The sequence below is a fragment of the Passer domesticus genome, chromosome 12, assembly GCF_036417665.1.
Source record: "Passer domesticus isolate bPasDom1 chromosome 12, bPasDom1.hap1, whole genome shotgun sequence".
In the NCBI taxonomy this organism is placed as follows: Eukaryota; Metazoa; Chordata; class Aves; order Passeriformes; family Passeridae; genus Passer; species Passer domesticus.
The window spans coordinates 8,059,836-8,086,645 of record NC_087485.1 but is presented as its reverse complement, the minus strand read 5'-3'; the positions used below and the strand labels follow the sequence as shown (position 1 = coordinate 8,086,645).

Sequence of the window (26,810 nt, the reverse complement as noted above, 5' to 3'; positions counted from 1 at the left end):
TTAGGACTGAAGAAGAGGGAACAATCTTGCATCATACCCTGATATTCTGTGGGATTTGGGGGTCCCTGAGAGGAATCAGTGAAGAACAGCAATAGAAGTTACACTTCCATCAGCTGGATGAAGCAGCCTCAAGTCCAGTCTGTTTCCTGGGGTTTTCTCAGGGGACCTTTGACCCGGTCTCAGGCTCTTATTTGGGCATTGGTTGGAATAAATACGATTTCCAGCTCTCCAGTTGCCAAGTAGAGACACCTGTGACAATCCTTCCCAAAGTGGGGATGGACTTGCCTGCCTTCCCCAGCCGTGCCAGGGCAGCAGCAGCAGCATTCAGCGTGAGTTATTCCATTTAACATTGTCAATTGATTGGTTAATGAGCCACTTGTTTGCAGAAGGTTACTCAGCACTATTGCCTGTGCTCATAGATTAGGTGCTGCTTTTTATCATGCATCCCCATATTCTGTAGGTTGTTAACCTCTTATATGGATATTAGTAAGCCACAATCACCTTGTTTAAGGAGACACTTTCAGGGCTATTAGATACTAAATCAGCACTTCCTTACCTATGTTTCCTAAGTTTAGATCACTGTTGTGTTTGTTTTCTTCCTGCCCACATCCTCCAAAGGTCAGAGGTGCTCCCAGCTCATCACCCAGACCAGCAGTAGTAAAGCTGGGAGCAGTTCCTTTTCATGGGGCTGTGGGTGAGAGGAGGAAAGCTGGCCAGAAAGGGAAGGGAAGGTCTGCACTGTTTGGAAAATTTGAAAGCTTTGAGAAACAAATGAGTTGTCCAAGCTTTCCTAGATGGGTTTTGGAAAAACAGAAGTGTACACCATCAAAATGGCTCATCATCCAAATACCAGCAGTGCACTCACTATGTGGGTGGGAAGAGAGAGTCAAAGAAGTCTATGCTCATTAAACCTCAGCCTCTCTGAATCTAATCAAACCTCTCCAGAAGGCAGTAATCTTTTACACTTGAGACAGTAAAATAATACTAGAGATAAGCTTAAACTCTGATGATCAGATGTGGAATAAATTTATTACGATGCAGATTTACCATATCTAGCTGGATGCTTTATAAGACGGTTCAAACAGTCACTTTGAACTGCCTTGCATCTTCTCAGGTACTCTTGGGAGAGACTTACAGGCAAATTTGCAAATTAAATCAATAAGGAATTTTTCAATTGAAGATGAGGACATGGGGGATGACAAAGACTGATGAAAGCAGTAGGAGGAATATTCTCATGTTCTGAGGTGTTTGCAGCAGCGGTCGCTTCCCAGCATAATGGGCAAACACATTTTTACATCTGTTTAAATGTGGCTGTGCTCTCAGTTATGGTGTCTCCTGGAAAGCCAGTGGTGGCTGAAGCAGAATGAGTCTGTACCCCCAGGGGCAGCTGCTTGCACCGTGGCATCTGCTGCCTCTGCAGGGTCTGGTGGTCAGCAGGAGGGGCTGGGGAGGAAATGTCAGGTGAGCTCTGATGGCTGGCTGGTGCCCTCAGTGCTCTGGTGGCTGGCTGGTGTCCCCAATGCTCTGATGGCTGGCTGGTGTCCCCAATGCTCTGATGGCTGGATAGTGCCCCCAGTGCTCTGATAGCTGGATGGTGTCCCCAGTGCTCTGATAGCTGGATAGTGCCCCCAGTGCTCTGATAGCTGGATGGTGTCCCCAGTGCTCTGGTGGCTGGATGGTGTCCCCAGTGCTCTGGTGGCTGGATGGTGTCCCCAGTGCTCTGGTGGCTGACTGGTGCCCCCAGTGCTGTGATGGCTGGATAGTGCCCCCAGTGCTCTGATAGCTGGATGGTGTCCCCAGTGCTCTGGTGGCTGGATGGTGTCCCCAGTGCTCTGGTGGCTGGATGGTGTCCCCAGTGCTCTGGTGGCTGACTGGTGTCCCCAGTGCTGTGATGGCTGGATGGTGTCCCCAGTGCTCTGGTGGCTGGCTGGTGTCCCCAGTGCTCTGGTGGCTGGCTGGTGTCCCCAGAGGATCACTTGCCGGCAGTCTCCGCCTTGGTTCTTGGTAGTGCCGTGCTCCTGGGGCTCCCATTAACAAAGAATGGGCCTGGGAAGGACGGCTTAAGTGCTGGCCTGGCTCTAAGCCAGGCTTTCAGATGGAAGAGTGTCTGGCCAGGGTACCCCACATATTTGATTCTTGATCACTCCTTCTCTGCTGGCAGGAGCTGCCGTGCCAAGAGCTGACATGAAGCTCTAGGAAAGTGCAGGGACCCATGCCTTACCCAGAGAGGGTGTGAGAGCTGTGCCTGGGCCACAAGGGAACTCTACAGATCCCATCAGGGTGGCTGAGTCACCCAGGGATGCAGGGGAGCTGGTGTGCTTTGTGCCCTTGTTGTGCTGATTTTTTAGGAATTCTCCTGGTTGGAGCCCTGTCCTTCTCTCCTGCTGCCACCGGGAGGTCACAGGACAGCACTTGGATCTGGTTACAAAGTGCCAGCTCACTCTGCAGAGCAAGGACAAATAATTATTTGTGGTCTTTTGGCAGTGGGTGCATTCATTGTGGCATATGTCTGTATTCTTCCTCTGCTGGCAGCGCCCAGCTCCCAGTTCCACCCCGTGCCCCAGCAGCCTCACATGACGGCTCTGACTGGCTGTCCCAGCTCAGAGAGACAGGAGGTAGACACAGAGGGACACCAGAGCAGGTGTCCTCTGTGCCAGGAAATGCCATGAGACACTGAGGATGTCCATGGTCTTCAAATCCTCTTTCAAACAGCATGGTGTTGGCTGAAAAGCTTGGAAAAACACTGGGAAAAACTGTTCCTTCATCTTTCTCACAGCAGTTTTAGGTGGGAGACTCAGAGCTGAGGTGAGACCTTCCCCCATTGCTACAGGTAAGGCTTGTCTGGAGGCACGTGATGAGTTAGACCAGCCAAGGCCTTGTCCCCCCACCAGTATTTTCTAAACATCAGCTGCATCTGAGAGCCACTGAAGGGTTATTTGCAGCCTCGTGGCAGGTGTCAGGGAGAAGCTGTAAAAGCTGTGCATTTGTCTTCCTTTCAAATAACCTGTTCTCTGAGTACAAGTGTAGAAGTTATGATTCAAATATATCCAAATGCATGTAATTAACCACAAGTGCAACATATCTCCTTCCTGCTGTGAAATCTTATTAGCAGTGTGGGCAGAATCCTAAAATACTGTACCTGCCAGGTTTCAGCTCAAAGTCTTCAGCTTGGAAAGCCTCAGTGAGCAGACCTGAGCAGGCAGGCTGGGAGAGCTCAGAGCCATGACCTGGCATTACTTAGCACAGGGGCCCAAAGCAAGCTCTGACCACCTCTGTTTGGGGAGGTGCCTACCCCTGCTCTATCAGAGCCCCACTTCAGCTGCAGGCAGACTTCCATGGGGCTCCAGTAAACACAGACAGCAGAAACTTTGCAGCCTCATTGCAAGAAATAGCATGGTTAGACAGGCAAGGTTTGGGTTTCTGCTGCCTGCAGCAGCAGGAGTGACAGAGGCCAAGCTGCTGTTCTTCCACGCAGGACTTGTATCTCATCTACACCAGACATCCTCATTTTGACTGCAAAATTTCCCATTGATGGAGGATCCATTGCAGTCTTCAGGGATTTTTCCCAGCAGCCAGATACTCTCCTCAGCCTGCGCTCTGTGGGGTGTGGTGTGGTGCTTGATTACATCCTCTAACAGAAAGGCAGCACATTGCAGAGCTGGGAACACCATGACTCAAAAATCTCTGAGCTGAGATTAGTGGAGGCTAATGTCAGCTTGGCAGCACACCCAGGGGCTTGTGGCAAGCACACTGCTTGGAGATGGAGCCCCTGAGCTGTAATCGTGCCAGAGAAGATGGACAGGATACAAGGAATGGCATAATCGCTCTTTCCAGAATTGATTCCTTCTCAGCTTAACATGTTGAAACATCAAAAGTACTGAAAAACCCCCATCTGCCACCAGACCTAATCAAACACATCAATTATTGCTTCAGAAAGACAGTTGCTGCTAGATTTGATATCCCAAAAAAGCAAAGCTGCTTTAAAGCATCTTTTTATTTTAGCTGAGTGTTTTCATGACAGCACACAATTCCTAATGAGCACTAATACAACTAGGACACACAGAAAAATATGTCAACTGTGCAAAGATCAGCTCTAGACACAGAAGAGGAACTCTGAATCCCCGTGGATTTCAGTGGAATGAGGGGCTTTGGAAGCCAGGTTTATTGCGTTAGGGCACGGAACCAGGTACATTCTACCAAAGCCTTGCTTTGATACACTGAGAGAGTCATACACTCATCTTAATGTCTGGGCAAAATACACAGGGCTGGTCTTCCTGTTGTGGGTTTTGGCCGTGGTAGTGGTTTGTGAGGATGAAATGCAGTGAAGAGATTGTGCATGCCTCTTGTTTTCTCTGTTGTCCACAGAATATTTAGTTATGGAGAGCAACATCTGAAAAGGTTTTGAAAGGCAAAGTCACCTTGCAGCTATCAAAACACTTCAGATGAGGCAGATGGGAAACCAAAAATATGATTTAGGTTTGGGCAGTAAAACTGACATTGAACCCATTTGCTTCGTTTTTCAGGCTTTGATGATAGTTAATGACAGCTTACAGAAGTTGTAAGTGATCTAAAAAAGCATAAAAAGCTGCTTTGTGTCCTTGTTCAGGGGATGAATTTAACAAAACCATTATGGGGCTTTAAAACACTATTTTGACTTTCTAGAACCAGCTGTGGGATGATCCAGCTGCAGTTGGATCTCCCTTGCATCTAAGAGAACATTTAAGAGGATTAATCCAAATAATTTTAATTCAACAAAATGACCTTATGTAACATTACTGAGGAATTAATGAGAATTCTCTCATGTGGGTCATCACCAGACCGGTGGATTTTTTTTCCCTGAGGGATCTCATTGGTCTCAGGCAGAGCATGGACAAAGTAGATTGACTATGTAGCGCATTGCATGGGATGAGATGATAAGTCAGAGAAGGAACACTTTTTCCTTCACTGAATTATTATTTGGGAATGCACAAAGAATGCAGCTGTCAGCCTCCTCTGGTGCTATTTGAAACCCTTTTGGCTCCAAGGCTTTTTCCACAGAAAAATGCAATCTCATCTAATGCAAATGCTGCTGCAGGAATCCGTGTAGTCCAGCTGTCTTTTTTTAATCGAAAAAAGTCCTGATCTAATTGTTTTTGACTGTGTTTCTTTGCTGTTCTTACTGAGCCGAGCAGGATGCATATTAAAACTAATTAGGTGCATGTAGGGTATTCAATATTTGATCTTAATATTAAAGGCCCCAGGAGAGGGTACATTATCAAAGTTAACTGACTGCAAATTTTAGTAAAACCAAACTATGCCAGTGGCCTGACATTGCATAAAACCCAAGTCTGAGCTGCTCCCAGCTTTGTGCAGGACATGGGGGTCAGGGGCAGCCTCTGCCTGCACCCTTTGCTTCCCATCTGGGCAGATCTGCCTCTCAGGAGCAGAATAAACAGATTTGGAGCAGGAAAAAGAGGGTCTGTGTGTGGCTTCTGTATTAGCTAGTGTGATGGGTTTTTCTTCCCCTGGCCACACCCCTGTAGTGCCCCTATCTGTGCTGTAGGGGAAGGGTCTGAGGTTTGGACTGGGGACTGAGCGAGGCACTGGATCCCTTCAGTTCCATGCTGGGAGTCAGATCTTTGCCTGGGTACATCAGTGTATCTTCCCCAGCTAGCCCATAGCCTGGCTCTCACCAGAACCAGCAGCTCCCAAGAAAGGAGGAGCTCATTAGGGATCATTAACACTTGGGAGCAGGATGGTGCATCTGGGTACCGGAACTCCTCTGGGGACCAGTGGCCAGAAATCTCTGCAGGAAAAAACTTGTTCAGTTGCCTCAGGTGGGTTAAAGCACTGGTATGGTTGACTGTGCTTGGTGTGAGCAATGATTATTGTCACGGGTAAGCCATGGGACATCTCCAAGAGGAGATGGCCTCAAGTTGAACCTGGAGAGGTTTAGATTGGCAATTCAGAGGAGTTGAGGGGGTTGTCAAGCACTGGAACAGGCTGACTGGGAAGTGGCAGTCACCAGCCCTGGATGCATTTAAAAGATGTGTAGATGTAGTTGTGACACTTAGGGACCTGGTTTATTGGTGGAGTTGGCAGTGCTAGGTAAGGGTTGGGTTTGATGATCTTTGAGGTATTTTCCAACCTAAAGAACCCTATGATTTTCCTGACTTTGTGGTGTTAAATTTCAAAGGATGACTACGTCCCTATTGTGTTGGGTGGAGTACTAGCACTGTAGCTGGCTTTGCTCTGCCTGCACAGCCTTGCCTTCTTTTGAAATGTCAGAACTGGTGTCTTTCATTCATCAACACTAATTAATTACTTTCAGGATGCAGGAGAATGTTTACGCTCTTGAAATTGTTTTATACACACACTTAAAAACAAAGCATTTTCACTCCACTGCTTCCTGTTGAAAATGTAAATGCTGAAACAGTCCTCACACTGCAGAGGTGGGAAGATCATTGGTGCATCCCAAATGTGGGGTGCCAAAGCCAACCCAACAGGCCAGTCCAGTGAAGGACACATAGCAGGAACCTCAGCGTGCAGTCCAGGAAATCATCTCTCATCTCAGCTACAGCATTCAAACGAAGCAGGGATCACCACTCAAGACAGCCTAAAGCCAAAATTAGGCATTGATGCAGAACTCAATTAAAAAATAATAATAATAATAATTAAAAGAAAACTAAGAGCTACTTCTAAACAGCCACAGGGCAGCAGGGACACAGCACCATGTTGAGAGTGCTGTACATGTTTCTAGTTTAGGGCTATATTATACTGGAAATGAAGAGTATTCTGAAAATATTTTATGCACCTAAAAACAATCTGAAATCAAAGGTTTTGGGGAAGATGCAGTATCTGACTCTTGTATGTCTGGAAGCGAATCATTGTTGGCTCAGTAGCCACTTGTCTACAGACAAAAATAAGAGGGTAGCAATGTCAATTCTGAGCAGACACAAGAAAGTTTCTTATAACATCATCTTCAAGCTTTTTGGCCAGCAGTTAAGGTGCAGCAGCACATGGCTGGCTTTAAAGAGACGCCATGAAGGCATCAGAGGGACTTACAGGCATTAGGCACAAACTAAAGTGTCTTAGAGGAGCAAGAATGCTTCTGCCTTGTACAGGTCTGTGAAACTTCTGCAATTGATTTGGGTAAGCTTGGCCATTTCCAGGGCTGTGGATTTTGGCAGCATTTCAATCGCCTGATGGATTTGCTTATTTTTTAACGTGAACCATCTGGTTAGTTAGAATAATATCTTCGCATGCAAGAAATACTTTGGTGGTAAGAATTCAGTTTTGAGTGACCCAAAGGTATTTCCTCCAGAAAGGAGATTTTCCCCAGCTGGGTGTCTATCATAGGGCTTCATCAGTGTTTCTTGGACCAGTGTTAAAAATCCAGGTTGAAAAAATTACACTTTTCAAAATGAGCTCTATTTGCAGTTTTTAGATGACCCTGGCTAAGGAAGTTGTTTTTCTTTTTTTAAAAAAGGGCATGTAGGCAAACAGTCATCTTAATTTTCATCTCGGAGAATTTCTTGTGGGAATAGGATGTACAACATGAAATTCTAGCGCAGCTGGGGGGAAGAAGAATGAGAGTTTAGAGAGATTTGCACCCTGTCACGGAGGTCTGAACTGTGCCTTTGCAGTCTTTGAACACAAGGTCATGGGCATCTGCGTTGATTTAGTTTAACATAATCCAGGAGTTTTTAATCGCATTTCAGGCTATTAAATGAGTGAGAAGAGAATCACTGGAATTTAGCTTCATAACTCCCCTGTAAACAAAGTTTTTAACCTCATATCAAGATAAAAATAAATTTAAAGTAGCTGATTAGCAGGAGATTTTCCATCAGAATTTGATCATCCTCCTCTCTACATATTAAAGTCAGATTTTGTGCTGTTTTCCCTCATTTGCAAACAAATATTGCAGAGGTTTTTATTCAGAATTAGATTTTTTCTTTTGACTCAAGCTCTGCCCAGCCCTACCAGAATAACCTGCCTGATTCTGGGTAGGAGACAGGAAAGATTATTTTTGAAAGAAAAAAGGAGGAAGAAGGGAGGGGATAAAAATCAGAAAAGTTTGCTGAGAAAAAATAGATTCTGTGATGTGTGTGTGTTCCAAGATTCCCCATCTAAAATCCACCTTGGATCAGTCTATACCATAAACATGAATGTACTGATGGGACTCAACAGCCTGAGCAAAAATGTGTCTGTGGACAAATTCTCTGTTGTCCCTGTAATGCCACCTCCCTTCTGCCATGGCTGTCCCTTTTACACAGCATTTTACACCCACCAGCATCATCTCACACACTCTGCATTGTCCCACAGTGTCGTGTGGACTTGGAACACTGCACAGACCTGAGCTTCTCTGAGGTGCAAGGAGATGCTGCTGAGAGCTCAGAGCCACCCGGGCTGGAGGGGACCTGCGGGTGCCACACAGGGTGGTGCCACTGCCAGCCCCAACCAGCCCGGTGCCCAGAGCCCTGAGAGCTGGAACTCATTGAAGGCACAGGGCTCTGCAGGAAAGCCCTGCAATGACCTTTAAATTCCTTAATTTGTCCAGGTGAAGGTGGGGAGCAGGCCTGCTTTTATAGGAACTGGACCGTTCATTCGTGAGGTATTTGCTTGCGCTACACTTTGAGTGTAATAATCTCCTGGTGATTTCTTGCCTGGTTTTACTCAAACAAATCACTGTAATTGTAGGGATGTGCATTGATATGGGAAAACTTCATTCAGCTGGAAACATCTTGCTGATTGAAAGTAAATCATCTTAGGTAAAACAGAAACAGTATGGGTTTTATTTTCTCTGGTAGGCAGTTGGAAGTTTATAAGTATGCCTTTCACAGTGATGCAGACAGTTTGAAGCCACACAAAGGTCCCTGAATTTTGCAGGAAATATTTCAGAGGCATTGGCTTGAGGTTTTGGAGTGATGACAAAGGGCAGGAGATGAGACAAGGCTGTGTCAGTTGGGGCATGAGAAACTGCATGTGAGGCTGTGAAATGGATGAAGGCTGCTGAGCACTGGAAGCAAGAAGGGGTGTCCACAAATCTGCACTGCTGAGCATGCCACTCCCTCCTTCTGGCACAGAAAGGACAAGTTTAGGAAGGCCAAATGCCTTCAGGTCAGCCATGTTTAAGAAATTCTTAGTACATACTTATAGGCGCCATCTCAGGAATACAAACACTTCTCCTTGAGAGCTCTTGGAGGGCAGGTGAGGCACCAGAAGACAGGGAAAAAATGTAAACATGGTGCCTCTCTCTAAATATAGAGGGAGAAAAGAGGAGTAAGAATTATAGACCAGTCAACTTCTAGAAGCTTTCAAGAGAATTGAACTATCAATCATGTAATTTGCAACCACCTAGGAGATAAAAAGGGAGATGAGTGACATATAGCATGGATTATACAAAATTAGACATGTTAAACTAGTCTCATTTGATTCCTCAGCAGAAGTAGGAGTGCAATAGTTGGTGCCATACCTAGATTTTGGGAAGGGTTTCTCAGAGTCCCACTGGATTTTTAAAAAGTGACATGGAAAAATAGTGCAGATAAACCTGCTACAAATGGGTGAGTAGCACAACTCATTCCCAAAGTATACAGTTATCAGTGGCTCGTGGTCAGAGCAGAGGACTCTGTCAGCCAGCAATCCACTGAGGTCTGTGTCAATTTCCTTCTAAATTTTCATCAGTGAAGAATGGATGGAAATACATCCTTACTTACCCCTGGCAGTGACATGGAGCTGGGAGAGATGTGCTTCAGCACATCAGAGGATAAACTTTACAGCATCAAATGATCTTGGCAGACTGGAGACATGAGGACTGGGTCTAGTCTGGGGCACTGTGCCTCAAAAAAGAGGAGGAGGACCTGCTTGAGAAGGTGTAGGGAAGTGTCAGTGTGTTGACTAAAGCTGGCTCAGGTTGGAAGGGCTGGAAGGAAAGCACCAGAACAGCTTGGCTGGAACTGATGTATGGGAATGACAATGACTGTAGCCTCTGCTCCAGGAAGTTTTCAGGATGATGGACAAGCATTTCCCTCAGGAGTGACCTGGGCAAAGTGGCTCCTTGGTGGAATCAGCCCTCAGCTGAGCTCCAGCCCAGTGCACCCCCTGCCATGGGCTGTGTTCAGAGCTGCTGTTCCCCAGGGGCAGGGGCCGTGTGTGTCAGCAGGGACAGGGGCAGAGCCATCTCTGGCTTTGCCTCCTTGGTGCAGTCCTTGGGTAGTGAAAGGCTGAAGGCATGTAAGTGCTTTGTTGAACTGAAGCCAAAGCAAGCTGCTAAGCAGAATGCACCCCCTGTTTCCAAGTATTTCATTTATTTTGTAATTAAGCAATAATTGCTGAGGCACTGGGCACTTCTTCAGGATTAACGACTTGCTGGGGGATGGCAGAATATCTGATCAGCACTGCAACCATTTTCTCCAGTAAATACCTGTTTGTTCCTGCCATTCTGAAATGAGTACAACAACACAACCTGCCAACATATGGGTTTTGCTGTTAGCAGCTGAGGGATGGGGAGCAGGCATTAATGGGTACCTTAGGCAATCAGGTTGCTTCAGTTGTCTCTCACCATTCCATTCAGAGCACAGTGTTTTATTAGTCACTTGGTGAATGAAATGGATTTTAAATTGCTCAGAATCACTTTTTTAAATTACAGCACTTTCTCCCCCCTCTACAGCTCCTGGGAATCCTCTTAAATCCCTTCTCTTCCTTTGCCCTGGAGAGAACCAGTTCTAGTGTGGCAAAGAGGAACCTGCCTGCAGCAGTTTCCTTTGTAATTCAGGCACTGGGATATGCCATTTAGAAAACAGAGGATTCACATTTTTGGTGCTGAAAACCCTCTGCTCCCATAATTTGCAGGTTGATTAAGGAGTAACCTACCCTGTCTAAACCTGCAGACTTTACAGTGTAGGCGTGCTGCTCACTTCTGTTAGCTCCTACACCTGTTTTTTTTTTTTAATGGTCAAGCCCACTAGAGCACACAGACCCCAGTGCTTCTTGTGTCCTGTGGCACCAGGAGCTGGCTCAAGCCATGTCCTGTAGCAAGATACCTCCCAGGAGTAGTGTTGGAGCTTTAAATGTCCTCTAGACAGTAAAGTACAACAGCAGCTGAGAAAAAAGGTGTATCCCGAACAGGTGAGTGGCAGCGTGAACATTTCCAAAAGGCTGTGGAAAAAGCTGCTGCAGGGTTGGAGCCATCACATCGCCATGGCAAGCAAATGGAGAAACACTTGTGAAAAGCATATAGGACAATAAACCAGTTCACAGTGTCCTAGCAGGCTTTGGAACAGGAGTCAGGGGGGATTTGCTCGCTCAAATATTAGGTAATGTGCTCACTGCATGATTGATTAATCCATAGGTACTTCCCACAGCAAAACTTCCATACTGGCACCCACAGTGCTGCTTTCTCCATGGCTGCCTTCTAGAGAGATTTCACACAGGAAAAATCAGGGTGTTTTTTCTCTGCCCCCTTTAAACTACCAGTTTTACTTCTGTGTTTGAATGATGGCAGCCTTGTAACCCAGCCACAATGTGTGCACTGAGGGATCCCAGAGCCACTCTCCATCCCTTAATTCTGCCTCTTCAGCACAAGGATCCCTGTTACTCAATAGGGAACTTACTGGCTTGGAGTATTTAGAAGTGAAGCATCAGTAATCATCTTCGTGGCACAAAGTTAAAAATTGTTTAAACTCTGAGGAAGACCAGAAACCAAAGCTCACTTCTTTCCCCATACAGCTGTTCAGCCCTCTTTTTGCCTTCTGAATTCCTGAGCTGAAGCATGTCAGTAAAAGCCAGAAACAAATCCAGCCCAAGCTTTGGTTATCACTCCCATCTCCTCCATCCTGACCAACAGCTGGACCAAACAAATTTCAGCAGCATCCTCTTGAGACCATTGCACTTCCCCATTGTTCCTGTCCTCACCCTTTCTTTCTCCCCCGTTATGTTTCCTTCTCTTAGTTGCTCAAAACCCAGCATTTAATCTTGCTTGCCCCAAAATCCAGCCACAATCCAACCATCCAGAAAAAATGAATTATTCCTGGTGATGCTTTTAGGAACTGCCTGCCTGCCTCCAGTGGGACCCCTGCTCTGCTGTGCTTCGTGCTCGGAGCTGAGAGGAAGAGCTGCTGTACATTCTCTCTTGAATTCAAACAGAATTGATGCTGATCCTTTTGCCTTGTGCCACCCATAACTCTTGGTGTTGACTGCTCCTTTTGGCAAAGAACACATTTCCCAGAAACTTGTCCAAGTAACAGTAAATGATCCATGAGAACCAGTGCTGATACCTGGCTCTGCTGCCCCACCTCCTTCCCATCACTCAAATGCTATTGTTCCAAACCTCACCACCATCACTGGATTCACAGGAAATAAAAGCTACAGAGTACAAGATCTGCTGTTGCCCATAACTCCATTTAAATCAAATCAAGCTATTGAATTTTTTTGGGCAAATTGTCCAGTCTGGATTTAGTAAGTCAGAAAGATTTTCATCCACCCCTGTTCTCCTCAGCTTAGGTGAGAGGAACCAGCAGCCCCCTGTGCTGCTTCCAGCACACCAGCACCATTTACCTTTGCTGGAGGGTACCCAAGCAGAGGGCTCTGCCCAGTTCCTCAGATCAGTAGCTTAAAAATGTCCTGATCACCAGGATTCAAATCAATTGATTTGAATTATTGTCTGTCTGAGGCTGTCTTTGCTTGTAGTCATGTTTTTCCAGGACTCAGGGGTTGTTGAGCAGCTCCTCCCAGGAGCTCAGTGTTCAGTGTTGAGTAAGCAAAGGTTGAGGTGGGGACAGCAGAGTCAGTCACTTGTGTTAGAAAACCTTTCTGTGAGCTTCACATCAGGGGAAGGAGATCTCTGTTTTGGTCAGCATGTTTCTACCAGCCTTGTTCTTGGTGTAGTCATCTGTTAATAACACTGGGCTGGCATCCAGCCCCATTCTCCATCCCAGCACTGTATCTATTGCAAGCTCACAGTGTGAGCTAGTGCTCCCTCTGTCCCAGGGGATGCCAGCACTTGTCAGGACCTTTGATGTTGTGTATCTGATTTAGAAAAAAAAGGAGTCAAAAATCCTGTTACAGAAAGGGTGCTGGGTTTTATCAGAGACCAGATCTATTACTGAAGGACCCTCTGTTGTCCAGTGACATCTGAGGATGAGCAAACAAGGATTTCATTTTAGCTAAGCAGATCATTCTCTCCGACATCTAAGACATAACTTATGTCTTCACTGGGAAGAATTATTGTCAAACACAATTAGTTCTGCAAATCCTAGTTGTTTTTGGAGACACATCCAGACTTAGTTCTGGAGTTACTTAGAGATGAAGAAATTACAGGGGTCAGTCTTTGACCTAAGCAAGGGACTGCAATAACTTGCTCCATCAACAGTTCCTTTGCACAGTTTAATAGAGACCAATGCACAGAGCATCCAGCACACAGAGCTGGTAGGACTGTGGGTCACATTCCCATCTTGCTTGGGGAAGGAATAACATAACATGCCTTGAAGCGAAAAAAAATCTCAGCAATTATTCTAAAGGAGAGAGAAGGAGGGAGGAGGAAATTTGGAGTGTAAGTGCTTTAAGTGCTTCATAGCTAAGACACTTCCCCCCTCCGTGCTGAGTCCTTGTGTGTGCAGGGGTATTTCAGCTCTGGTTCCTTTCATAAGGTACACCAGAATTTACTACTACTAAAAGCACTAGACAACAACTAGAGGGTTTCTATCACTTGTTCTGGTGGTTAAGATCTGACCTGATGGTCGTTTGTTCACGTTGAACATATTCCCATAGACCTTGACTGGGAAGGTAATGTAGGACCTGGAAACCTCCCCGCTGTGACTGCTGAGCATGCGAACACGAGGTGCTCCAGGCTTCAGCATTTGTAGTTCATTCGGGAAGGAGGTACCATATGCACCAACTGTGCACAAAACCTTCTTGATAGAGAGCAAAAGGGATGCTAATTCCAGCACTGGGCTCAGACACACTACTGGTGAATAACCAGAAAGGTTTAAAAAGAAATGCTGACTAAATTAAGCGAATCAAGCCAGCAGATGTGCTCTTCAGAAGAGCACAGCTGTCTCTTAAATGTCTCTCCCACTGAAATTACATTCTCAAGAGTTTTTTTGTCCTTTGCATTTTCCTCAGGATCATCCATGAGGATGGCTTCTCTGGAGAAGATGTGAAGCAGTACAAGCCAGTGGTCTACAGTAACACTATACAGTCACTGGCAGCTATTGTCCGTGCCATGGATACCTTGGGCATTGAGTACGGCGATAAGGAACGACGGGTAAGTTAAAACCACCACTGCCTGCTACAGACACTCCAGACCATGAGCAGGAGGCATTTGCACAGTCTCAGTGCCTTGGAGGGATAAGGAGGGAGGGGAGGTTTACATCACTGCTGTATGCCTCCTGCACATGCATTTTGTACAACAGAGATACAAATGTGATGTGCCATTTGTACACTTATGCTGGGAATTGTAGCCTTGGGGACCACTGTGGCACAAAGGCCACAATCTCTCATACCCTGGCTCTAGTCGGGCCAGGGAAGAAAAACAATCTGTTGTCTAGGGACAGCCTAGACAGATCTACTGATAGATTTCAGAAAACAGTGAGAACATGTGTCCTGGGTCCTGTGCATGTGCTGGATACACAGGCTGCATGGACTGATGAATCAGGGAGAAGTCTTGCTGCCATTCAGAGACCTTCCACCAGCCTGCTAATGTAGGAAAGCTTTTAGGATTAACTTCATTGGAGCTTGACTGGCTTCTACTCACACATCCCCCATTTAAGTGTACCCAAATAGCAATTTCAGTTGCAAACTGCATTACTTTAGCAATGTTGGTATGGACAGGCTCTTAGGCAGCAGCACTGGCATCTGTCTTATCAGAACAACTATGTGATCCTTGGCAGCCTTCTTCTACCACACACCTAGGCCAGCCTGTCCTTTTACAGTTGCTAGTCTGTGAGTACTTTCACCAGCTCCCTATTTTTAAACAGTGGCTCCTCTGTGAGGTGCCCCTGCCAGCCTCTGCCTTGCATTGCTGGCTCAGACCAAGCCCACACAGAGGAACTCAGAACCTTAGAGTGGAGTCAAAACCACCCTTTTTGCATGCTGCAATCCCAGAGAAGGTAAAACTACTTGATTTCACTGGAAATAAAATAATTTCAAAATAAAGACCTGGTAAAGGCAAAGTCCTATATGCCAGTGAATTTGTCATGACTATTTTTGGGTAGCTATCAAATGACAGATGTACAATGTACTCCAAACTCCTTATCTGAGTGTTGATAATAAAAGCATTCACTAGAAGGGATGCCAAAATCCTGCTATGGTGCTACTGTATGAGAAGGTACCTTATTTCTCCCAATCACAAAGAGGTACTTTGATTTCTTTGCATCGAGGGATTTTCCCGTAGGAACTCTAAATCCTGGAGACATTTCCATCCCAAACGTGGAGATGATACCATAATGGAGTTCTTGTGAGCTTGCCGAGAACTAATGCTGATGGCTTTCAAACTGAATACATTAATCTGTTGATTACTCAGTGACTCAGCTCTCAGCAAGGCAACGTATCTCACTCAGCTAAAACCTATGCCTAGGAAAACAGAAACAAGTCATTCTCCATGTCTGATAAATAGTCTGTGGCAGACAGCTTTAAAATGTAATTTTTTTTTTTTAAACACCTAAAGTCCTAATTTGAGGAGGGAAAACTCATCACTGCTTTAGTGCCAGGCCTGGCACAGTACAGGGGGTGGAGGAGGAGAGCTGTTATCAGGACTGCCAGGAACGAGAGGTGGAGTACTGAGCTGAACAAAATGTTGTGTCCGTTCATATTCCCATGGAAAAGATGCCAAATGTTCCTAGGGTTGTACAAGAACTCAGGCTGGAGAGGAGCTCAGGTGTAAAGTCACTAACACAAGTGACTTTACCTGCTCAGGTAAAGTCTAAGGTCAAACCAGGTTGCTCAGGGCTCTACCCAGTTGTGTCTGAAATCATTCAAGGATGGAGACTTCACACCCTCTTTGGGCAGCCTGCTCCACTGCTCTTGCAGTCCTCTTGATAAAAAGTTTCTCCTTATGTCTAGCATGAACCACTGTTGTTTCAATTTATGCTTTATGGCAGTAAAGATTTTGTATTATGCTTTGTAAAGTAAAAAGTAAGTTTGATTAAATTCTCCCCAGCCTTGTTTCCTCTAAGATGTAGTTCTGGAGGAATTACTTCTGTCTTACAGTGGTGTCATGCTGACTGTGTGAGACACGCCTGCCACAAAACACTATAAACCAAATCACTGCCTGGGAGGGTGGTTCAGTGTATCTGTTCCCTTCATAGATGGCAGAAATATTTCTTCATCCAGCAGCAGACAAAGGAAAAGGAAACCAAGAGGAAAAGGGAAACTAAGGGAAGGAAACCAAGTCTCTCAGGCTGTGATCTTCCACTTGCTCTTTTCTCTTATGCACAGAAAGTTGCTGGTATTAGTATGAAATAGTATTTATTTTAATCTTACAAAGAAGCACATGGCTTCTGCTGCCCTGCTTTTGTTATTAATGCACAGCTGCTAAAAAGAGAGGCCATTAAACAGGCGATTTGTTGAGTATTATGCTACGTGGTTCATCCCTTTTCAGGCAAAGCTTTTCTATTTTAAAAGTCATTCCTCAGCCAAGGGTTTCCAATGCAAATCTTTTAGTGGGGGATTTTCCCCTACTCATCACTTAAGCCCCCAGGAGGAGGGAGCTCAGGAAGGGGAGCCAGGGCTGTGGCTGCTCCAGCCTGATTCAGCAGCAGGGAAGGAGGGGACTTGGGCCTAGGACAGGTTTTCTCCAGAGACCACTTGGCTATTACTACTTCCCCCATCCCACTTTCTGGGAGATCATCTGCACCAATATCCCTTCCAAATTGTACCTTGACCACGTTCAAAGAGAAAAAACCCTCCCCTACTTAATAAGTTCATGTTATTATTGATAGAAAATAACCAAATCCTCTCACTGTTCTCATTTTTCTCTTGCCCATTATTGTACTTCCAGTATTTAGTCTAATAGAAATGAAAAGACTGGAGGAAGACTAAACCCCCTGGCTTTTGGCGGTCAAAGCGAGATCAGTGTAGGAAATAGGACCTAAAAAGACAAAATAAATCACAAACAGCATATGCTCCAGGTCTTGCTGACCCTCTCTGCTGACTTCTCCCCAGGTCGAGAACAAAACAGCCTATGTGTCAGATTTCACTTTTATGTGTGCTCCTTGTCCAGACCAGCTGGTTTTCTTGCAGCTTTGCCCAGCTGAAAAAGGTTCATGGCCTGTGGGCAGCACCCAGGTCCTTGTTTTGTGACCTTCAGCAGGGAAGGCAGGAGCACATCCTGCCAGCTCACAGCACATTATCACTGTGCACAGCGTGGAAGGCCAGGCTGAAACTCCAGAAAAGCTGTGCAAGTGCAGAGGCACAAATCCTTCAGTGTTACAAGAGGGAGGGCAGAAAAGGAGCAGTCAGGGAGGAGAGAGGAGGCAGCTGCAGGAGAAGTGGCATCTGTGGGTGTTGCTCATCTCCAGGGCCACTGCCCAGGTGGATCCCTGACAAGACAAGGGGTTACACACAGGAAGAGAGGCTGAGGCTTAGTGTCGCCTCCCTGCTCAGGACAGCTGGTCTGTAGGGCACTACTCAGTCCTTACCTTGATAATCAGATTAACAGGCAGGAAAGAGTCAGGCTGTAACATGTAGCCTGTGGATTAAATGGTCCTCTAAAGTGCAAATGTATTAATAAAACAAGCTCCTCGCTGATTCCATTTCAGTGTACTCAGGCAGAGGAAATGGGAAATGGAGGTTTGAAACCAGGAATCTAGAAGTCAGTCCAAGTGTTTGGAAAGGATGAAGCAGGAGGGCAGGGTAAGGATGGATTTTCATATCTCTGTCTGAAAATCTGGTTCTGAAGTCTGGCTTCAGAAACCCCAGTCAGAAGAAGCATAAGGTCTCTTCCTCTGTGGGTTAATGCTGACCCCAGAACCCACTTGGAAATGCAGACTTGCAATCCCACTGCAGCCAGGCTGGGGGGCCTGAGGGCGTGTCTTCAGGCTGGATTGGTCCCAGGCTGCAATGGGCATCCTGCCCTGTGCAGGCTGGTATGAAAGCAGCTGTAGAGCATGCTCATATTTTCATAAACCAGACAAAAACAGACTGAAATTGTTCAGAAAGAACTCAACAGAGAATGCAAATATCAGTTGCATGGCTCAGATCCAAGCGTTTGAGGTGAGAGGTCACAGGTCACTTGGGGTCCAGAGGTGGCAGGCAGTGATCTTCACATCAAACTTTTTCCCAGTGTGAGTCTGGACATGTCTCTGCTTCAGCTATGAACAGAAAAACTAAAAAGCTGCTGAAGTGTTAAAATATTTTGATTGGGATATTTTTTCTTTCGGACTTTGTAGCAAAATGTGTCTGTGGTGACCTTCTGCTATGTATGGTCTGCAACTCCTGAACTGTGAGCCAAACAAAGATGTGCTGGGACATTTTAAAATACTGGCTAGTAGCCTTGAAAAAAAACCCTTCTGTAGTGTAACTGAACAGCCCACCCGGGGAGGCTGGCAAAGAGGTCCATGTCAAATCTGCTTCTGAACAGAGAGGTGCTTGTAGAAACCTGGTGCCTGCAGCAAAAGGGGATTTTAGGAGCTGCCCTCTTCCTCTTGTTCTTGCTTGGCAGGAGCGAAGTCACAGCCGCTGTCACCTGCTGCCTTCCAGGCGCTGGAGGGGAGCAGTGTGGGGGAGGATCTCTCTTTCATAAGATCTGCTCTGCATAACTGGCTTTTTGTACTTGTCAGCTCAAGATATTGTGCTACTTCGTTTGAGTCAGGTATCTGTTTAGACCAGCTGGCTCCTACTGTGTGTCCCCTACCCAAGATTTCTCAGAAATACAAAAAGGCTGCTAATAACTTCAGGAGGGCAGGTGAGGTTAATCAGGCACTGCTGTGCTGTAGGAAGCCTCCCTTAGCTAACTGGATGATGATCTTGGGGATGGACACAGGATTCCTGGGCTCTTGCTGCTTGACTGAGGATGCAGCCAGTCCTTGCTGGTCTGCTGTTGTAAGTGATAGGTACTTAGGACTGCTTTATAGAAGAGCAGGAAGAAAAGGGAAAATGGAATAAAGAGGTGGCACTAGACATGTCATTTTTTACCTGGTGTCAGCATTTGTCTGGACATCCAGCTACAGACAATGTCTTCTTGCAATAGTCACAGCTCTCATATAATCACATTCGCTGTACTGTGTCAGACCCAGTACAAATACCCAAGTAAGAGTCCAGGACAAATATTTCAGCCTGCCCTTTGTAAAGGTCTGTCACTTTTCCATTAAGGCTGCAGCCATCTTTCTCACACACCTCCCTCTTGGTCCTTCTACAAGGCACATTTCAGTTGCCATTATTTGTGTTTCTGAGGGGTGGGGAAAAAATAAAGGGCAGGGCGTTTCTTGAGAGGTGGGAAACATGAAACAGAGAGGAAAGCACTTGTTATTGTCACAGCCTGCCTTGTTGCCAGGGAGATGCTTGGCTCATTCAAGAAACGCTTGTGGTTGCCAGCCAAGATGGCCAATGTATTTGGAATCTTTGCTGCAAAATGAGGGTGTGGGAGAGAGGGAGACAGCAAAGAACAAGGGAAAGCCCAGAGTAAGCTCTGCCTGCATGGTCTCAGGGCATGACCCACACGCCTCACAGCACCATCTCTGGAGCCTTTCTAAACAAAGAAGCAGTTTCTACATCCCACTAATATATTTTCCTCCTTTGAAAACCCCTTGAACCTCTGAAAGTACAAGATCTTTCCTAATAAATGAAAGCACTAAATTAACAGCAGAGCACAAAGGCAGTTTATGATAGCACTTTGTGCCAGCCAAAAGAGTTTGGAATGGTCTACTTCCATGCCTTTGCTCTGCCTCTTAGGGAGAGTCAAACTCTGTCATAACCAGGAGGGATCCCAGCCAAGTCAGCTGAGACCTGTGGCTCTGTGCTCCTGTAGAGCTGAAGTCATGATCATCAAGTCTATAACATACGGTGATCTTCACATGGCAAAAAAGATCCCCCAGAACCAGTGTCTGCTTTGCTCTACTGATGCTGCTAATAAAGATAGTGATCAGAAACGAGTAAAAGCTGCTGGAGTCATGGCTACAATCACATCATGGCCAGAAAATGTAGTAGTAATAGTAGAAACAGCTGGATGCTCTGGGCAAGTGACTGAACCACATGGCCAGTGCTGCACCAGAGGCTGTACCAGTAACCTTTCTTTCAGCAGAAGACTGTTAATCACTCACAAGAGCTCTAAAAAGCCAGACTTCCCCAGGGTGGCCCAATGTTCCAGTTTTAGTTAAAATTCCTAAAGAATGAAAGAGACCTCTTGAAATGGATCCAAAGGGAGGCAGGGAGAGTGGGCGGCAGGCGCGTAGCACGTTGGAAACACGTGGCGTGTGGAAGCTGGAAGGTGCCACCTTGCTGAGCATTGATGTGCCAGCTTGATGTTTTTCACATTGGTCCTGTTTCAGGATGATATCCATGGTGTTGGCATGGCAACCCACACTCTAAAGTAAACACTGGATCTGCTTTTTGGGGTCTCCTGGACACGGATGGTGAATGGGCAGCAGTCAGGGCACAGGGTGGAATAGAAGCTCACCTGGTCTTCAGACCCTCTGTGCAGTCAGAAATCTGCTCCTAAGAAACACATTTCTGGGGGAAAAAAGTATTGTGAAGCACTTCAGCATCATTTCTCAGGGAGCCAGATGAGAATAAGAGATGTGGTCACACCTTAAAATGCCACCAGATCTGTTTCTTTGGTGAACACTTTGCATGAGCCAGGAACTGTAGGTTGGTGATACTTGCTGTCCATGCTGCTCTTCCTAATTCTGAGATGAGTCTTATAGCTAAATGTCCTACAAAAGCACTGACCAGAAAACATTCCATCAATTAAAACTAGTCTTTTAATTTTCTTTTGAAGAAAATCAGAAGATTAAGAGATGTCTCAGGGGATCATTGATAAGAGAGAGACCAGAGTCACCTCTTTCCAACTCCAAGCTCCAGACTGAGTCTAATCACATCTTTCACCACCTAAAGAAGGCTTTAAAGAAGATGGTGCCAGAATATTCCCAGAGGGGCACAGTGGGAGGGCAAGGCAGCAGTTCCCTCTCCTGGTGCCAGGAGAGGGAATTAAAGTCAGCGATGAGCTTGGGCTCATAGTGCTTTCCCTCTTCTGTCCATGGTATCAGGAGAGATCAGGGCAGTCTGCACTTGAAGGACTACCCATCCCTTTGGCTATTAGATTAGTGTAGTGGTAAGAGAGGTCTGAGGATGTTTGTGTATGGGAGGATCAGTTGAAATAGAAAATACCCAAAAGGTAATTTTTAAATTATGGGTATTGCCTTCCTCTTCAGCCAACCAACAGCAGAAAAGCATCTGTGATGAGTTCTCCTGGCATTGTCTGCTCCCTGGCTGGTGGAAGGCACAGCCTCTTCAGGTGCAAATCAATCTCTAGAGATATTAGTTTTTTCATGGTGCTTCTGCCATCAACTCCCATTTCAGGCTTGATTTCTGAGGAATTAACAACCCTAGTCCTCCAAAGCATCTTTGAAAAGGGTCCTCACCTCCCCTAAAACTGTCCAACACCCCCGTTCACCTGTGAGAATGCAGACCCCATGCCACAGGGAGATGAGGCTTCCCTCCTCCTTGTGCAAGCTCTCTCTTTTCCCTGAGAGAGGGATGTATTTTTCCTCCATGAGCTGTATGTGTTTGATACTGATTTTTTGGATGATGCAGGGAATATTTTTAGTTTGAAAAGAAGAAACCTACACCCATTCCTGTTCCTTGGAAGAATGGCTGCCTACCTTCCCCTGCATTTGTTATACCTGAGATTTGTTATTCAAATTCAGCCACAGTTAGGGCTGTCAGGGCCATGGTGTGACAAGGAAAAGGCAGAGAGGAGAGGGTGAAGCAGACATGGGACTGTAACATTTGTGGCAGATTAATGAGAGGTGGAGTGCTGCTTTCCATTCCCACAAGATAGTGATGGAAGACGGCTTCTCTGGAAGCCCCTGAAAAGCACCAGAGTGGGACAGCACAAAAGGCAAACTGTTCAGAAATATTTGGGAGATGGAGCAGAGCCCTGAGAAGGGGAAAACCTTGTTCCTTGAAAAGGGGCTTCCTGGCAGCTCCTGGGTCCAGGGTCAGGAGAGAGCTGGCTGAACACCCCATCCACTCCTTCTTGGTGGATGGCATAGCCAGGCCAAGGCAGATTCCTCTTGTTGGAAGGGGCTCAGCACAGCCACTCCCCACTGCAGGTGGCAGTGGCCTTGCCCTGGGTGGCATCTGGTGCTGGTAAACACAGGCAGATACTGTCTGTCCTTCACTAGAGCCTTTCTGTCCATAAAGGGATTGAAGGGCTTGTAAGCTAGGACAAAAAATGTATTTGATGTACTCACAACAGAGGCACAGAAGTTAAACACTGGCATGGCAGAGGGTTCAAAGATGTATTTCTGCCTTCATGGGTGATCAGGCACTTGCTGAAGTCCTTCCAGAAAGTCACCACCCTGTTTGAGACTGAAGTTCAGGTTGCATCTGGCTGCAGCCTTGCACAGGCAGGATGCTGCCTTCAGGTACGATTGCAAGTCAGCTCTCCAAGCAGCAATTGCAGATAACTACTAACTACTCAGCACATTTCAAATACATGCCAGTTATTAAGTAGATTTATTTCCATCTCTTCTGGGAAATGTTGGGAAGCACTGCTGAGTCATGCTGCTTACTCACCAGTTTTAGGAATGCCATTAAAAATACTTATTTTCCACATTCTCTCTATGATGTTCCTATTATTTGAATGTCTCCAGATGTAAAATGAAAACATTTTTATAGGTTATTCCTGGCCTTAAACAGATCTCTGGTGCATAACTCACAAGAAGACATAAAACAAGGGATCTATCCCTTGGCTTTGTTGCATGATGCTTATTCAGGGATGGTGGTGAGGGGTAATCTTTGCTCCAAAATGGCAGAAGCACAGGTGGGCTGGGCTTGACACAGCTTGGGATGGAGGAAGGAGAGTGTGAGCAGCTGCTTTGTTGTGCCCAAACACATGGGAGAGGAGGGACACTGAACCTGGAACATGTTCCTTGATTACAGCAGATGCTCACAAATTCAGGGCTTTTTTTATTCTGCCAGAGACCCCAAAACAATTCACCCCCCAAGGGACATGATGTCAGGAGCCCTCACAGGAGCCCCAGGTCCAAGGGCACACGGAACCCGGGTGGGTGCCTGGCCACCTCGCGCTCTGTGAGAGCAGGTTTCACTGTCAGTGTCAGCAGGGAGGTGTGTGACAGCCTTGCTGACAGCCCACTCCCTTCACACCCTGGAATGAACCCAGACAAGGGAACACGCTGGAGCAGAGGAGCCATTTCATGGCCTGTGGCTGTGAAGTCCCATCCTTCCAAAAGGGGAATTTTGCTGAGCTGGTGAGGCGAGGACACAGAGCTCCCAGCTGATTGCTGCCCTTAAGGAAGCTAAAATGTGCCCATGCTGTGCCCAAGCCCCACACCACCCAAGGGGAACCTGCCCCTCCAGAGTGAGCAGCTGCTTCTCGTGGGCTGGATCAGCCAGCTGAGAGTGCAATGGCTGCCTTCCCTCACAGAGGCACAGGGGATGGTGGCACCTCAAACGTGTCCCTTGCACTGCATCAGTCATGGGATGGCAGAATGTCTGCCACGCATGAAGGCTTTATTACCTGAATACAGGTTTTACTGAGGCTGTTAATCAGTATTGTGTACCTTGGTAATAACTGATTAAAGATACCACAAGGGAACTCATTTAACAGCTGCAATTACTGCTTTGACCTCAGTCTCACTCACTGAATCTGATGTGAGGGTGCCTGGCAGTGCAGCAGGGACCAGCCTCTCCCAGGGCTGCAGGAGCTCAAAGATGCCATTCACCCATGTCAAAATTGCTGTGGCAGATGACTGGGCAGAAGTTCTTGGTGTTCCATTGAAGGGAAGGAAAGCATCAAACTCCAAATGAAGGTTAGAAACAACAAAGCCTCAAGATCTGCTGTGAAACAGTATCATTTTGCACCTTGGCAATGTTTAGCCTTGTGGTCAAAGTCAGAGAGAAAATGTGGAGGAAAACTGTGCAGGAAATGTGGATTAGCCTGTGTCTGGTTTAGGGTTTTTGATAGATAGTCACTGTGGGCCCCAGGACAGCTCATCCTTCCCCAGCAGAGACCCACATCTGCGTCACGTCACCCCGGAATCGCTCCAGGCAGCACAGCACATCCCTTCCGAGTGTCAAAACCCACTCAGGAGCCAAAGAAAATCTCACCCACAGGCTTTGAACACATTTCTTCCTTTTTGCTGTGCTACTCGTTTTCCAGGGCTGTAGGAGTTTCTGGTTTGCCACACATTGTATCTGTGTTGAGGTGAGACTGTTGCTAGATACTTTTCCCATGCTAAGAAATAATTCCCCTAGGTTGGCTATGTATAATTAAGTCCTCATTTGCCTACAGATTGGTTTAAGACTAGATTAACTCCATTGATTAGAGGGGAATTACTCTTGATTTACTCTGAGATCGTGGGAATGGAGACTCAAGTGACACACAGCAGCAATCCTGCAGTAAATGCTCAGGGTAGCTACATGGTTGTCACCCAACTTTCTGTATTTGAACCTCCCTGGGAGGTGTTTGTTCCTTTATGTGAAGGGGGTACTAAGCCAATCTTATATGCTGAATACACCTTACAGATGTTCTGTTGGGTATTCAGGTTGTATGTGTTGATTACAACCAGCTACTCCTTAATTAGTCTGACAGTAGAACTGGAGCAAGACTGTCCTCCAGAGAAATTGCTTCTGGTTTGATGAGGTTTGACCAGTCAGGATGGGAGGGGGCTGTACTGCACAGAGGAAAAGAAGCATCCAGCAATGAGAGAGGATCCAAACAGAATTACATCTCTAAAATAACCTTTTGCATGTTTGGGAAGGAAAAAGCATCCTGCTCCCTTCTAACTGCCAGCATCTGCTGTGCTCCAGAGGAGAAACCTCATTGCCAGTCCTCCTCAGGAAGGGCACAGCAGGACACAGCCATGCTCGCTCCCTTTGGATCACAGCTTCCACCTGTGTCTCTGCCCTTGCCATCAAAGCCAAGCAAAAGGAGGCAGTGGCAGAGAAGTAGAGTCCAGGAAAGTGTTTGGCTTGCCAGTTTTACAGTGTTTTTGTTTAAAATTGTGAGAACTTTTAATGCTGGTAGATGATATTACAGGCAATAAAAGATTTTTATTTTTTTCTGAGAAGAAAGAGATGCCAGTAGACAGCATCCAGTGAGTTTGAGTTAGTTCTGTAGTTACAAATGCATTTCTTCCAAGTGAGGAGCAGGTTTCATGTCTGTTTCTCCCTTCCACATGTCATCCCATTTGTGGAACTTTTTTCTTTTCTGCAGGACAGGTTTGCAACCCAGCCTATCTGGAGGTGTGGACCTTAGCCAAAGGTCTCACACCCAGCTTTTATTCTTTGTAGTTGCTGTTATTGCTCCTATAAGCTTTAGAAAGCTTTTCTCTTGCCAAGTTCCTCTGCCATGGGCATGTTTCTAACTGGTGATATCTGTGCTGTCCTCATTTGAGTTCCTTGGTTTTAAATAAGTTTTTGTCTTACTCCAGCTGCCCTCAATGCACATTGCAGGCAGCTTCCACCAAGATGGACATCTTTTGCTAGCGAGTTCAAGTTCTGCATCTCAGAGCTGCTGTGGCTTTTGAGTCTTCCCACGCTCACTTCCACTCATGAGGTCCTTAACCCAGGGGATGGCACAAGGTTAAATCTGCTGTCTGCAGTTGGGGTGTGCATGCTGCTGCTGCAGCCTTCTTCATTTAATTTGCTCCAGAGGCAAAAGTCATACCAAGGCTGAAAAGACCATATTCAGCATTACAGTGGATTGTGAGCCAAGTTCAGGCAGGTCTTGTGACCAGTGAGTAGGCAAAAATCCTTATTTCCTCAACTTTCTCTTCAAGAACAGAACCTCGGGGAAGGCTCTAGGACAATTTGTAGCAGCATGTAAGGCTCTGCAGGGCTGAGTTCTTGGATCTTTATGTTGTTGCAGACCAAGTGTTGAGCATCTTGTATTTCTTGTTGGTGATGCGAGCAAAAAAATTACATCTTTGAAACAATCCCAACCCTAAAGCCCTGCACAGTGTACCAGGAGGAGGAAGCCTGTCCTGCAGCATGAGGACTCAGAGCAGTTTCAGCATCAAGGCTCCCCAGGCCATGATGTTTCAGAAACCAAGATTCACCAGACCACAGCTGTGCTTATTTCAGTCATGTATGCACAGACATTGAATTAACTTAAAAGCCACCTCTTGGGGTGGCACCCCTTTTCTGGCTCTCCTCTTCCCTTTCCTGAAAGAGCTGTAGGGTGCCAAGCCTGGCTTGCCCATGGAGTGTCTGGGCTCAGTGTCCCCCAGCTGCCTTTAACCACACGCCAGTCAAGCCACCTCCACAAGACCCCTCTGCCTGTCCTTCCCCAGGCACTGCTGCACGGCACAGCCATGGAGCAAGCCATGCCCACCACATTCCAAATTACCAGATTTGGTATGCATGATCAACCGATACATTTGTAAAAAGAAGATGATGAGGAGAGAGCTGCTAATGGTAATTCAGACAGGAAGCAGCAGCTCTGAGCTGCCCTTTCACCACTAATCATCTGTCCCCTAAAATTCTGGGCAGGCAAGACCCCGTTCTGGGGTCACATTGCTTGCCAGCACACATTTTCAGCTTCATATCTCCAGGCTGATCCAAGAGCACAAAGGATGGAGAGAGTGAACAGGCTATTGCACTGTGTCCCTTTCTCCTTTGCCATCAACTTCGCAAAGAAAGAATGGACA

At 46.4% G+C, this 26,810-nt stretch overlaps 1 protein-coding gene across 2 annotated transcripts in view; it reads left to right on the top strand.

Annotated features, from left to right (window-relative positions):
• Positions 1-26,810, top strand: part of GNAO1 (G protein subunit alpha o1) — a 141,256-nt gene that overhangs the window by 35,703 nt on the left and 78,743 nt on the right. For both annotated transcript variants that reach the window (XM_064387335.1, XM_064387336.1), the window contains exon 3: positions 14,101-14,242. In XM_064387335.1, coding sequence (XP_064243405.1) covers positions 14,101-14,242 — 142 coding nt within the window. The remainder of the gene's footprint in view (positions 1-14,100; positions 14,243-26,810) is intronic.